The sequence below is a fragment of the Meriones unguiculatus genome, chromosome 20 (genome assembly GCF_030254825.1).
Source record: "Meriones unguiculatus strain TT.TT164.6M chromosome 20, Bangor_MerUng_6.1, whole genome shotgun sequence".
Lineage (NCBI taxonomy): Eukaryota > Metazoa > Chordata > Mammalia > Rodentia > Muridae > Meriones > Meriones unguiculatus.
In genome coordinates this window covers 53,883,129-53,898,389 of record NC_083367.1, presented here as the reverse complement: position 1 = coordinate 53,898,389, position 15,261 = coordinate 53,883,129, and the positions used below count along the sequence as shown (strand labels likewise).

The 15,261-nt window shown below is 39.0% G+C and overlaps 1 protein-coding gene across 2 annotated transcripts in view; it reads right to left on the bottom strand.

The window, feature by feature from the left end:
* Ascc3 (activating signal cointegrator 1 complex subunit 3) overlaps nt 1-15,261 on the bottom strand; it is a 312,592-nt gene that overhangs the window by 180,791 nt on the left and 116,540 nt on the right. For both annotated transcript variants that reach the window (XM_060373328.1, XM_060373327.1), the window contains exon 14: nt 100-234. In XM_060373328.1, coding sequence (XP_060229311.1) covers nt 100-234 — 135 coding nt within the window. The remainder of the gene's footprint in view (nt 1-99; nt 235-15,261) is intronic.

Below are 15,261 nucleotides of genomic sequence, written 5' to 3'. Positions count from 1 at the left end.
CTTAGAATCTGCAACTACAGATGCTCTATTGAAACCTATGTACCACGAATATCATGTGCATTGATTTGTTTTTGTGTTCTCCAGTCACCAGTACATCACCTGTTTCAAGGCATGTCCATACTCTGGTCCTTGGGTAGGTAGAAAGCAGGAAATCTGGCCACTATTTTTTGCTCTCTCTATTAGAGACATTGCTGTCCTTACAGTGGCATTGCGCGCATGTACAAATACCATCACCTAAAATGATGAAAAACAAGTTAATTAACATTTCAGTTCTTTATAATAAAATTTATTACTAGTCTATATATCATCATATAAAATAATTATTAAAGTTTCAAAAGGAAATCTCTAATTTTTGAATATAGCAACATCTATTTAAAAAACACAGGATAAAGGCAAGTTAAAATTGAACAACATGACTTATTCATTGAAGACCTGCACACTTATTTACATGCTAAGAAATGTATTCTATGAAACTTGGAGTGTAGCTTGTACATTTTTCTCTTGAAAACATCATTTATTATGTTTATACTCACACCATATAAAATTAAGATCAGTCTATATAAAAAGTTGGTATGATTTGTATCATAGTCTCATCCCCTATATTTTTTCCATTATTTGCCTTTCATAATGGGAATGTTTATGATTATATTCTAGAGCTATAACTTACTGTTTTTATCTTTACAAGTATGCACAGCTGAGACTGCTTGCAAGTATAAGGAGAATGTGGACATGATCTTCTGAACATTGCTGACATGGTTAAACATTAGATTAGTGTAGACTAGAGAACACATTTTGCATGGTGATGTGGGTAAGAGCCTTAGGGGCCTGTAGTAGAAGTGCTATAGTTATGACCTTAAACATTCCCCAAAGGCCTAAGAGTTAAGGGATCAATCTGCAGCAATAGCAAGTGAGATGTGTGCCCAGTGAGGCTGTTAGATCACAGGGCATACGCTCCAGAAGAAAGCAGAACTCTGATCATGTTTTTCTTTTTGCTTTCAAGCCAACATAAGATGAACACTTTTGATTTATCATCCAATCCCCAGTTCTGCCTTACCACAGCATCAGAAATAACCATTTTTACCAAACACAGACCAAAGACACAGAAACAATCATGCCCATGAAATATATAGTGAAATCACAAGCCAACATAAACCTTTCCTCTTTTAAATTGATTACCTTGCATGCTTTAGTAATGAAATGAGACAGTAGTAAAAACCAATAAAGACAGTATGTGGTGCTCATTAATATTCACATGGAGAAAAATCTGACAATCATTCAAAAAAATTGAACTGATAGAAACATTTAACAGTTAGTATGTATTTCAGGGTAAATTCAAAGAAAAGATCAACACAATTCTAGAGTAAATCAAAATCCCTTAGAAGGGTGAAGAAAAACCTTTCCCAATGAGTTCAGAAAAAACAAAATCAGCATTTTGAGTTAACATGAAAGAATTAACATGAATCCATCAGTTGTTAAAAATATAAAGTTCATCTTCATGTACCTATGCATATAAACTATCAGAAATATTTAAAGATATTTTATTTAACTAGTATAATCTCAAGATGGCTGTTGTTATGAGCCAGCATTTTATATGACATTTTCATTCTCCACAATTGAAATGCTCTATTATAACAAGTAACATAATGTAAAGCATACCAAAATAAAATATGACAAAGCATTACTAGTAATTTTGGTATGACTTATCAACTTATATATATATATATTTTACTGCAACAAAGAAAAATAATGGTTACTATTTCAAGTTATAATTTTTTCCATTAATGAATCCATCATTTCTTGTTTAGCAACTCTTTTTCTTACATGCATTTATTTTTCATTTTGTTTTGGTTTTTTGTCTAGAGGATTCAACAGAAGTCATTACCAGATATTGGGTCTCTATAAACATATCTAATTTTTTTATTTTGACTTTGATTAATTTAAATGGACATGCTTGAAAATTCAAATGATCAGGGAGGATAGCATTGGTTCATCTGTCAGAAATAACTCCAAATTAGCCCTAAATATATACTGGCATAACAGAAGTAGCGACACAGCCATGTGTCATGAAACTAAAATTAGAAGACTCAAATCCATTAACGTATTAACCAAACACTGCCTGTCAGAGTATTCATACTGAAAATTGAGATTAGGTTATAAATTTTGAAATATTTTACTCATTTGTTTTCAGCTAATCCAGTTCCTTTTTCTTCTATGTGTCTGTGTGTATGCCACTGTGTGCAGGGATCCTCCAGTGCTGTAGGTATAGATGGTTGTATCCATCCAGCTTAGGTGCTGGGAATGGAATTTATATATAAAAGCAGAAAAAAAAAAAAGAAAGAAAGAAACGTGTGAGCCATCTCTCCAATGTATTTTTTTTTTACTTTCTTTCTTTTTTTATTTTTTATTTTTATTTTTTTAATATTAGTTACAGTTTACTAACTTTGTATCCCTGCTGTATCCTACTCCCTCTTTCCCTCCCAATCCCACCCTCCCACCCTCATCTCCTCCCTGCCCCTTTCCAAGTCCACTGATAAGGGAGAACCTCCGCCCCTTACATCTGATACTGGTTAGCTGGTGTCTTCAGGACTGGCTGTAAAGTCCTCCTCTGTGGCCTAGCAAGGCTGCTCCTCCCTGGGACCGGGAGGGGGGAGGAGGGGATGTCAAAGAGCCCGCCATCGAGTTCATGTCAGAAACAAACCCTGTTCCCCTTATTAGGGTACCCACTTGGATACTGAGCTACCAAGGGCTACATCTGAGCAGGGGCTCTAAGTTGCATCCATACTTGGTCCTTGTTTGGAGAAACAGTCTCATTAAAAGACCCCTGTGCCCAGATATATTTGGTCCTTGTGGAACCCCTGTCCTCTCCAGGTCGTATTAACTCCCCCGATTCCCTGTATTCTGCCGGAGGTTTGGTTACGTGTGGCTTCTCCAGTGTTTTTAAACTGTCAGAGGGAACTGTTCTGTCCTAAAGCAGGATATTTATGAATCTGAATCTTAGACTTGCTTTCCGACTTGTCAAAAAAAAAAAGTGATTCACATAAAATCATTAAAATCAGTAAGAGAGTGAAAGCTCAGGCAGAAATAATTAGAAAACAATTGAGAACTCTTAAATAACCAAAACTGTCTCAATGTACTCAAAGACAAGACATATTTGAAAAAGATTTAAAAATAATCTTCAGAATATTACTAAGTAGCAGTGTGATTTTAAATAAATTATTTAACTCCTTCCATCAAAGGCCAGAGTGTATGTGTATGTATATGAGTGTGAAAAACTTAGATTTACTAATGGAATGGATTTCACATTTTAAATGCTTCAAACTCACCTGCCTGTCCGTGTCTGTTAGAGCAACCACAAAAACAACAAAAAATAGGACAAAGAGAGGCAGCCAGCCAACCAATCAACAAAAAATAGGACTGCTGTTGCTACTTGCTAATACCCATTCTGACTAACCAGGTCTGCAGCAAGACTAAAATCTACACTCCACTCCACTGCAGGCCCACAGTTCAGCCTGCATTCCTGGAGACATTCTGGCCCACGGACAGACAGATGAGACCCCTTATGCCTCAGACGCCTGCCTGCTGGGTTCCCCTGAGCAAGCCCAGCACAGTAAGCTATGTCTTGTCCCCTGGGCACTTCATCTCCATGCTCACAGCTATGCCTGCATCCCTAGGGGCCTGCTGTCATCGTAAGACCGGCCACCCGATCCCCGGGCCACTGCTCCTTCCAAAACACATCTGCTCCCCAGCGATGGGTTTCCTGACCTATAGCTCTACCTGTATTACCTGAGGCCAGCCAACACCAAGGACAAAAAGGTGGCAAAAGCCCAGCAAAAGAATATAAGCAGTGGACTTGGAAAGGGGGAGGGAGGAGAGGAGGGAGGAAGGGTGGGATTGGGAGGGAATGAGGGAGTGGGATAAAGCTGGGATACAGAGTTAATAAAATGTAACTAATACTAAAAATAAAAATAAAAATAATAATAAAAAAAAAGAATACAAGTAACAAGAGCTAGGGAAGTATGTCACTAGCAGAACCAAGCTATCTTACTATAGGAAGCCCAGGATATTCTAAAACAGCTGAAGCACAAGAAAATAATCTTAAATCCAATCTTAAGATGATAAAGGCCTTTTAAAAGGAAATGAAAAAAATTCCTTAAATTAATATAGGAAATTACAATCAAACAGGTGAAGGAAAGGAATAAAACGTTTTAAAAGCTGAAAATGAGAAGAAAACAAACTGAAGGGATCCCAGAGATAGAAAATTCAGGGAGAAAAATAGGAACACAAAGACTCAACAAAGAAAGAGAATTTCAGACCAATTTCCCTTATTGATGCAAAAATTCTCAATAAAATATTCGCAAACTGAAACCAAGAACAAATAAAAAACATCATCCTCCATGATTAAGTATGCTTCATCCCAGGAATGCAAGGAAGGTTCAATATACAAAAATCCATCAATGTAATCTATCATATAAACAAACTGAAAGAAAAAAATACCACTTGATCACCTCATTACATGCTGAAAAGCCTGTGTCAAATTCCAAAACCGGTGCATGTTTAAGGACTTGGAGAGATCAGGTATACAAGGCACATACCCAAATACAATAACGGCAATATGCAGCAAGACAACAGCCAACATCAAATTAAATGGAGTGAGACTTGAATCAATTCTACTAAAAGCAGGCACAAGACAAGCTGCCCGTTTTCTCTCTATCTCTTCAATATAGTACTTGAAGTTCTAGCTAGAGCAAAAATACAACTAAAGATCAAGGAGATATAAATTAAAAAAAAAAAAAAGAAGTAAAAGTATCACTATTCACAGATGATATGACAGTATATATAAGTAACCCCAAAAGTTCTACCAGAGAACTCTTATAGCTCTTAAACTCCCTCAGCAAAGTGGACAGATACAAAATTAACTACCAAAAAAAATAATATTATTCAGCAGCCCTTCCTTTATACAAACGCTAGATGGGCTGATAAAGACAGTAGGGGAACAACACTCTTTACAATAGCCACAAATATAAAATAATCTGGTGGAAATCTAATCAAGCAAGTGAAGGACCTGTATGACAAGAACTTCAACTCTCGGTAGAAAAAATTGAAGAAGATATTAGAATGTGGAAAGATCTTCAATGCTCATGGATCAGTAGGTTTAACAATGTAAAAATGTCCATCTTACCAAAAGCAATCTACAGATTCACTGAAATTCCCATCAAAATTCTAAAACAGTTCTTTATAAACATTAAAAGAAGAATTCTTAACTTCACATGGAAAAACAAAAAACCCAGAATAGTTAAAACAATCCTGTACAATAAAAATTAAAACAAAACAAAACAACCCAAAACTTCTGGAAATATGACCATTCCTAATTTCAAGCTGTACTATAGAGCAATAGTAATAATAATGGAATCGAACAAAAGACCCCAAAATAAACCCACACACCTACAGATACTTGATTTTTGGCAAAGAAGCAAAAACCATACAATGGAATAAAAGAAAGCATCTTCAACAAATGGTTGTGGTCTAACTGGAAGTTTGCATGTCAAAGAATGCAAATAGATCCATGTTTATCACCCTACACAAAACTCAAGTCCAAATAGATCAAAGACCTCAACATAAAACCGGATAGACTAAATATATCACAAGAGAAAGTGGGGAAGAGCCTTGAAGGCATTGGTACAGAAAACAACTTCCTATACAGATCAACAGCTCAGGCACTAAGAGCAACAATTAATAAATAGGACCTCATGAAACTGAGAAGCCTTTGTAATGCAAAGGTCACATTTAATAGAAAAGACAACAGCAGTATACAGAATTGGAAAAGATTTTCACCAACCCTACATCTGGCAGAGGGCTAATGCCCAAAATATATAAAGAATTTAATTAAACACCAGCAAACCAAAAAACCCAATTTAGCTCCGTAAAGAGCTAAACGGAGAATTCTCAAAAGAAAAATCTCTAATGGCTGAGAAGCACTTAAAGAACTCTTCATTGTCATCAGGGAAAATGCAAATCAAAACAACTCTTGAGATTCAATCTTCCACCCATCAGAGTGGCTAAGATCAAAAACTCAAGTGAACGCACATACTGGAGAGGATGTGGATCAAGAGCAACACTCATCCATTGCTTATGGGAGTGTAAAATTGTACAACCACTTTGGAAATTAATCAGATGCTTTTTGAGAAAACTGGCAATGGTTCTATCTCAAGACCCAGCTATAAAACTCCTGGACGTATACACAAAACAGGCTCCAACATACCACAAGGACATTTGCTCAGCTATGTTCATAGCAGCCTTATTTGTAATAGCCAGAATCTGCTAACAACCTAGATGTCCCTTAACCAAAAAAATGGATACAGAAATTATGGTACATTTACACAATGGAATACTACTCAGCTTTTAAAAACATGGAAATCATGAAATTTGCAGGCATCATGCAATTTACTGGCAAATGGAAAGAAATAGAAAGTATCATCCTGAGTGAGGTAACCCATACCCAATAAGACAAGCATGGTACATACTTACTTATAAGTGAATATTAGCCACAAAGTACAGGATAACCGTCCTATACTCCACAGATCCAAAGAAGCCAAGGAGGGCTCTAAGGAGGAGGCTTGAAACTCACTCAGAAGAGGAAATAAAATAGACATCTGAGGTAGATGCAGAGAGGAAACTGGGTAGAAAAGAGAGTGGGGAGGGAAATGGGTAAGTATCAGGTATGGAGGAAGCGGGGTAGAGCAGGGAGAGGGAATGAAAATCGGTGGGCAGGAGGACCTGTCTCTGGGAAGGAGAAGGCTCCTGGCAGTCTGTGGTGGTGGTGACCTCAGCTGGGACTCCTAGCAGTGGGGGACATGAGCCTGAAGTGGTCACCTCTTGTAGTGGTGAAATAGGGATGCCAACCCACACACAAAGCCTTAGACCCAGGCAACCAATGAATGGCCCAACCTGAGTCTCATGCCGAGAGAGAGAGAGAGAGAGAGAGAGAGAGAGAGCAACACTGACACTATTAATAATATTTTGCTATTCTTGCAGACAGGCGGCTAGCATAACAGTCATCTGAGTGGCTTCATCCAGCAGCTGATAGAAGCAGATGCAAAGACCCACAGCCAAACATTAGGCAGAGCTCTGGGAATCCTGTGGATGAAAGGGAAGGAAGGACTGTAGGAGCAAGAGGGGTCAAGGACACCATAAAAAAACCCACAGAATCAACTACCCTGGATGCACGGGGGACTCACAAAGAATGAACCACCAACCAGAGTGGCTGTCGGATGGACCTAAGCCCCACCCCATATGTAACAGATGCAAACCATGGTTCTCCTGTGGGGCATCTAACATCAGGAGCAGGGGCTGCCTCTGACTTTGATGCCTGCCTTTGGATCCTTTCCCCCTTACTGGACAGCCTTGTCTAGCCTCAATAGAAGATACAGTCAGCCCTACTTGATAAAACCAAGGTGGGTTGAACTCATGGGAGGGCTCCCTTTCTCTGAGAAAAAAGGGAAGGGAGCATAGGAAGAGGGAGGAGAGGAGAGAAGGAAGGTCTGGGAAGTGAGGAGGGAAGGTATAAAGTGAATAAATTCATTATTGAAAAAAAATTACATTTACAAGCTCTTTAGATATGCTACAACTTTTTAAAGAAATAAGAAAGCCACTATCATTGCTACTAAGTATCAACATCATTGTTCTGATTAGTAAAAATAAAATAAATTTAAATTAATTTTGACTAACTAAAGAGTTCAACAGGATATGATGCATAAATTGATACTTATATTAATATTCATTTCTCATTCACATGCATGTATCTAACAATACCCAATACAATTGAACACACTTCTAAAACCTTGGGGGGGAGGATGCAAAATATGCTCAGATTTTTTTTCTTTTAAAGGGCTATTTGTTTATAATGTTTCTAAGTCTCTGATCCCAGTGGTTTAAAGCCACTATGCAAGTCTCCCAACATACAACTTATACTAAAAACGAATCAAATTTACTAACAAAAATAATGCACTACTGTTGGACATGAATAAAAACTCATTCTAAACTCTCTACCAAAAGACTATTAAAAGAGACTAGTAAAAGCAATAAAATTATAGAATGATGCAAAATCAATACATAAAATTGGCAGATTTTTTTTATAATGGATTTTAAAAATAAAAACTTGAAGAAGCTCCCTAAAGCAATTCTATTCACAATAGCTACAATTAAGAAAGCCAACCAGAGAAGAACTGGGAGTAAGTTTAAGCAGGAGAGTGGAAGGCGGACACAATGCATGTTACAAAGCCCCTGCTGTGAGAAGCTCAAGAAATCACAGAAAATTGAGAAGTCCTCCTGTGATGCTGACTTTGTCAACAATTTTTTGGACTGAGAAGTGTCTAGATTAGTAAAGCGCACCCCGGTGTCTGATGACATTTGCACAGGTGATTAGGAGGGGAAACTACCATAAAGCTCTATCAGCATAGAGCCTAGATGGCAGAGAAGAGGGGAATGGAGAGATCTGCTTAGCATGGACACTCCCCCCCCCCTTTCTTGGCTACCATTAGGGGAAATGCTTTGCCTTGTCATTCCTTCTCACCCATGATGAATGGAAACTTAAGAAATCATATATAGGATAATTCTTTGTTCTTAAAAGTTGTTTTCCTTAGGTAAGTTATGTTTAAAATTTGATTATTAAAATGTCTATATTACCAAAAATGAGTTTTATGCAATGCTTAATAAAATTACAGGGTTTTGTTTTGTTTTTTACGGCACTAGAAAAAAAATCCTCAGCTTTATGTTGGGATACAAAAGTCATCAATCTGCCAAATCAAATCTGCACCAAAACTGACAAAGCTGGAATTATTATACTATGCAATTTAAGACATACTAAAGAGGCATATTAATAAAAAAACAAGTTGGCATTAGAACAAATATATAGAGCTGGAGAGATGGATCAGTGATTAAGAATACTTTCTGGGAGGGGCAAGATGGCGGCGCCGGGAGGACTCTCATTCTGAACCATGCTCACCACACTATCAGAGACTGGAATTTTCAGTCTAGAGATAACCCCAGGGTACAGGAAACGACTGGGAAAGGCCTTAGGTCACCCAGACATCCCCTGGAAAAGACTCGGGTTCCACGGGCACGCCAGGACCCAGCCCGGAGCCAGAGCCGGGGATCCAGGCTCCAGCACAGAGCCCTGCCTGCCTGCGTGCCTGATTCGCCGCCTGAGATAGAACTGTGGGCACCATGGCACCAACGAATGAGTTTCACTGTCCGGTGCAAACACACAGGGAGGGAAACGGCTGGTCTGATCTCAGAGCACTCAGCAGACACCCCCAGTCTGAAAAGGTCCCCGGAAAATTATCCAGCTTAGGGAGGCACCAAGGCTCCCAAAGGCCGCAAAGGCAGACACAGGCAGTTTCTGCGCACCTGGCGGAGACTGATCCGCCATCACTCAGCTGTGCTCCAGGCACAGGCAGCTTCTGCGGCAAGCCAGCTGGCGGACACTGAGCTGTGAGCACCAGGGTAAAAAAAGACACTGGGAGTCTGTGTCTCCAGAGAATCCACAGGGAAGGAAGGAAACTGTACTGACCTAAATCACCCAATCCTTCCCTAGAAAAAGTCTAGCAGACCAGTGGGGCTGAGGCGCCAGCACTCAGCTGGGCTCCAGACACAGGCACAAACAGTTTATGCGCGCCTGATGTCCAACTGGATCACAGCAGCTGATCATTAAATTTACAAGAAACCCAGAAACAGGGAAGCTGCCCTCAGGACTTCCCTGGGTGAGAGGAGAACCCTCTCGACTAACAAAGACCACAGTTAACACTCAGGTCTATATCCCTGAGGTGAGCAACTCCTGAAAAAACACCAGCCATCCAGGGACTATACCCAAAAAGCTGAGAAGACATTCTTCAGGAAAAACCAGCTCTCTGCAAAGGGGATTCTCTCCACAACAGGATCCCCAGGAACCACCAGAAAATAACCCCAAACACCTAAGATAGCACAATGGGTAGAGGCCAGCGTAAAAGCTCAAGCAACAAAAGACAGAGCAATATGGCATCTCTAGAACCCAGTTACCCAGGGGCAAGTAGCCTTGGACACCCCAGCATAACTGAAATCCAAGAAGATGACCTAACAACTATGCTCATGAAGATGATAACAGAGGAAACAAACAAGATACGTAAAGACATAGAGGAAGATAAACTCAAACAGAATATTGCCATCCGTAAAGAAATAGAGGAAGCTGCAGCCAAACAGTTTATGGCCCTTAGAAAGGAAATGCTTAAAGCACTAAATGAAATAAAAGAAACAGAGTTGAAGGAACTAAAAGAAAAACAGGAAAGTACAATCAGACAGGTGAAGGAAGTAAACAAAACAACTCAAGACCTGAAGATAGAATTGGAAAAATTAAAGAAAACACAAATGGAAGAAATAATGGAAAGGAAGAATCTAGGGAAGAAAACAGGAACTACAGAGGTAAGCATAACCAACAGACTATAAGAGATGGAAGAAAGAATCTCAGGTGTAGAAGATACAATGGAAGAAATGGATGTATCTGTCAAAGAAAATGTTAAATCCGAAAAATTCCTGACACAGACCGTTCAAGAAATCCAAGACAATATGAAAAGACAAAACCTAAGAATAATAAGTATAGAGGAAAAAGAAGACTCCCTTCTCCAAGGCCCAGAAAATATTTTCAACAAAATCATTGAAGAAAATTTCCCCAAGCTAAAGGAGAGGCCAATTAGAATACATGAGGCCTACAGAACACATAACAAATTTGACCAGAAAAGAAAATCCTCCCACCACATAATAATCAAAACAGTAAGTATACATTACAAAGAAAAAATACTAAAAGCTGCAAGGGAAAAGGGCCAAGTAACATATAATGGCAAACCCACTAGAATCACACCTGACTTTTCAACAGAGACTATGAAAGCCAGAAGGGCCTGGATGGATATCATGCAGACCCTAAGAGAACACAGATGTCAGCCCAGGCTACTATACCCCGCAAAACTCTCAGTCCTCATAGATGGAGAAAACAAGATATTCAATGACAAAAACAAATTTCAACAATACCTACAAACAAATCCAGCATTACAGAAGACACTAGAAGGGAAAATACAACCCAGGAAAACTAGCTACATTCAAGAAAACACAGGAAATAAATAACCTCACTTCAGTAAAACAAAAAGCAACCAAGCACACAACCTGATGACCACAGCCAATATCAAAATCAAGGGATCTAACAGCCACTGGTCATTAATCTCTCTCAACATCAATGGACTCAACTCTCCAATAAAAAGACACAGATTAACAGAATGGATACGTAAACTAAACCCAGCAATCTGTTGCATACAAGAAACACACCTAAGACACAAAGCTAGACATTACCTGAGGGTAAAGGGATGGAAGACGACTTTCCAAGCAAACAGACCCAAGAAGCAAGCAGGAGTAGCCATTCTAATATCTGATAAAATAGACTTTCAACCAAAATTAATAAAAAGAGATGGGGAAGGACACTTCATACTCATCAAGGGAAAATTCCACCAGGAAGACATCACAATCCTGAACATCTATGCTCCAAATACAAGGGCACCCACATTTGTGAAAGAAACATTGATAAAATTTAAAGCACATATAGATCCCCACACATTAATAGTGGGAGACTTCAACACCCCACTCTCAACAAAGGACAGGTCAACAAAACAGAAATTAAACAAAAAAACAATGTCTCTGACAGAGGTCATGAATCAAATGGACCTAACAGACATTTACAGAACTTTACACCCAAACACAAAAGAATTTACCTTCTTCTCAGCACCTCATGGAACCTTCTCCAAAATAGACCATATAGTGGGTCACAAAGCAAGCCTCAACAGATACAAGAAGATTGAAATAATCCCTTGTATCTTGTCTGATCACCATGGAATAAAGCTGGACCTCAACAATAACAGAAATAGCAAAAAGCCTACACACACATGGAAACTGAACAACTTGTGACAGCTGGGTCAGGGAAGAAATAAAGAAAGAAATTAAAGTCTTTCTAGAAATCAATGAAAATGAAGACACAACCTACCCAAACTTGTGGGACACAATGAAAGCAGTGCTAAGAGGAAAGTTCACAGCACTAAGTGCCTTCAAGAAGAAATTCGAGACAGCTCATTCAAGCATCTTAATGGCTCACTTAAAAACCCTAGAAAAACAAGAAGCAGACACACCAAGAAGGAGTAGACGGCTGGAAATAATCAAACTCAGGGCTGAAATCAATCAATTAGAAACAAATAAAACTATTCAAAGAATCAATGAAACCAAGAGCTGGTTCTTTGAGAAAATCAACAAGATCGACAAACCCTCAGCCAAGCTAACTAAAAGGCAGAGAGACACCACCCAAATCAACAAAATCAGAAATGAAAAGGGGGACATAACTACAGACACTGAGGAAATCCAAACAATCATTAGGACTTACTTCAAAAGTCTATATGCCACAAAATTTGAAAATCTAAATGAAATGGACAATTTTCTTGATCGATTTGACTTACCAAAGCTGAATCAGGCCCAGGTAAATCAACTAAATAGACCTATATCCCCCAAAGAAATAGAAGTGGTCATCAAAAGTCTCCCATCCAAAAAAAGCCCAGGACCACATGGCTTCAGTGCAGAATTCTACCAGACCTTCAAAGAAGAGCTAACACCAATTCTCTTCAAACTATTCCACAAAATAGAAACAGAAGGAACATTACCAAACTCATTCTATGAAGCCACAGTCACGTTGGTACCTAAACCTCACAAAGACTCAACAAAGAAAGAGAATTTCAGGCCAATCTCCCTTATGAACATTGATGCAAAAATACTTAATAAAATACTCGCAAACCGAATCCAAGAACACATCAAAGATATTATCCGCCATGACCAAGTAGGCTTCATCCCAGGTATGCAGGGGTGGTTCAATATACGGAAATCCATCAATGTGATCCACCATATTAACAAACTGAAAGAACAAAACCACATGATAATCTCCCTAGATGCTGAAAAAGCATTTGACAAAATCCAACATCCATTCATGTTTAAAGTATTGGAGAGATCAGGGATACAAGGCACATATCTAAACATAGTAAAGGCGATATACAACAAGCCTATAGACAACATCAAACTGAACGGAGAGAAACTTAAAGCAATCCCACTAAAATCAGGGACAAGACAAGGCTGCTCACTCTCCATATCTCTTCAACATAGTGCTGGAAGTCCCTGTTAGAGCAATAAGACAGTTGAAGGAGATCAAGGGGATACAAATTGGAAAGGAAGAAGTCAAATTATCACTATTTGCAGATGATATGATAGTATATGTGAGTGACCCCAAAAACTCTACCAGGGAACTCCTACAGCTGATAAACACCTTCAGCAAAGTGGCCGGATACAAAATTAACTCAAAAAAATCAGTAGCCCTCCTGTATACAAAAGACAAAAGTGCTGAGAAAGAAATTAGGGAAACAACACCCTTCACAATAGCCACAAATGACAAAAGGTACCTCGGAGTAACCCTAACCAAGGAAGTCAAAGACTTGTATGAAAAAAATTTCAAATCTCTGAAGAAAGAATTAGAAGAAGATATGAGAAGATGGAAAGATCTTCCATGCTCATGGCTTGGCAAGATTAACATAGTAAAAATGGACATCTTACCAAAAGCAATCTACAAATTCAATGCAATGCCCACCAAATTACCAACACAATTCTTTACAGACCTGGAAAGAAAAATTCTCAACTTCATATGGAATAACAAGAAACCCAGAATTGCTAAAACAATCCTCTACAATAAAAGATCTTCTGGAGGTATCTCCATTCCTGATCTTAAGCTGTACTATAGAGCAACAGTTTTAAAAACTGCATGGTACTGGCATAGAAACAGAATGGTGGATCAAAGGAACCGAACAGAGGACCCAGGAATAAACCACACACTTACGGACACCTGATCTTTGACAAAGACGCCAAAACCATTCAATGGAAAAAAAGATAGCATCTTCAACAAATGGTGCTGGTCCAACTGGATGTCTACATGTAGAAAAATGAAAATAGATCCATACTTATCACCCTGCACAAAACTGAAGTCCAAGTGGATCAAAGACCTCAACATAAAACCAGACACATTAAATCGGCTTGAAAAAAAAAGTGGGAAATACCCTAGAACTCATTGGTACAGGAGAAAACTTCCTGAACAGAACACCAACAGCACAGGCTCTAAGAGCAACAATCCATAAATGGGACCTCATGAAACTGAAGAGCTTCTGCAAAGAAAAGGACACCGTCATCAAAACAAAGCGACTGCCTACAGATTGGGAAAGAATCTTCACCAACCCTTTATCTGACAGAGGACTCATATCCAATATATATAAAGAACTAAAGAAGCTGAAAAGCAGCAAAGCAAGTAATCCACTTAAAAAATGGGGAACAGAGCTAAACAGAGAATTCTCTGTAAAGGAATACCGAATGGCAGAGAAGCACTTAAAGAAATGCTCAACCTAACTAGCCATTAGGGAAATGCAAATCAAAACAACCCTGAGATTTCACCTTACACCCATGAGAATGGCCAAGATCAAAAACTCAAGTGACAACACATGCTGGAGAGGTTGTGGAGAAAGGGGAACCCTTCTCCACTGCTGGTGGGAATGTAAACTTGTACAACCACTCTGGAAATCAATCTGGCGCTTTCTCAGACAACTAGGAATAGCGCTTCCTCAAGATCCAGCCATACCACTCCTGAGCATATATCCAAAAGAGGCTCAAGTACACAAAAAGGACATTTGCTCAACCATGTTTGTAGCAGCTTTATTTGTAATAGCCAGAAGCTGGAAACAACCCAGATGCCCCTCAACTGAAGAATGGATGCAGAAATTGTGGTACATCTACACAATGGAATATTACTCAGCAATGAAAAATAAGGAAATCAAGAAATTTGCAGGTAAGTGGTGGGATCTGGAAAGGATCATCCTGAGTGAGTTGTCCCAGAAGCAAAAAGACACACATGGTATATACTCACTCATATAGACATACAACATAGGACAAACCCACTAAAACCTGTGCATCTAAAGAAACTAAGCAAGAGAGAGGACCCTAACTAAAATGTCCAATCCCCATCCGGTAAGGCAAAGAAGATGGACATCAGAAGAAGAAGAAAACAGGAAACAACCTAGGAACCTACCACAGAGGGCCTCTGAAAGCCTCTGCCCTACAGACTATCAAAGCAGATGCTAAGCCTGATGGGCAACTGTTGGGCAGAGTGAATGGAAT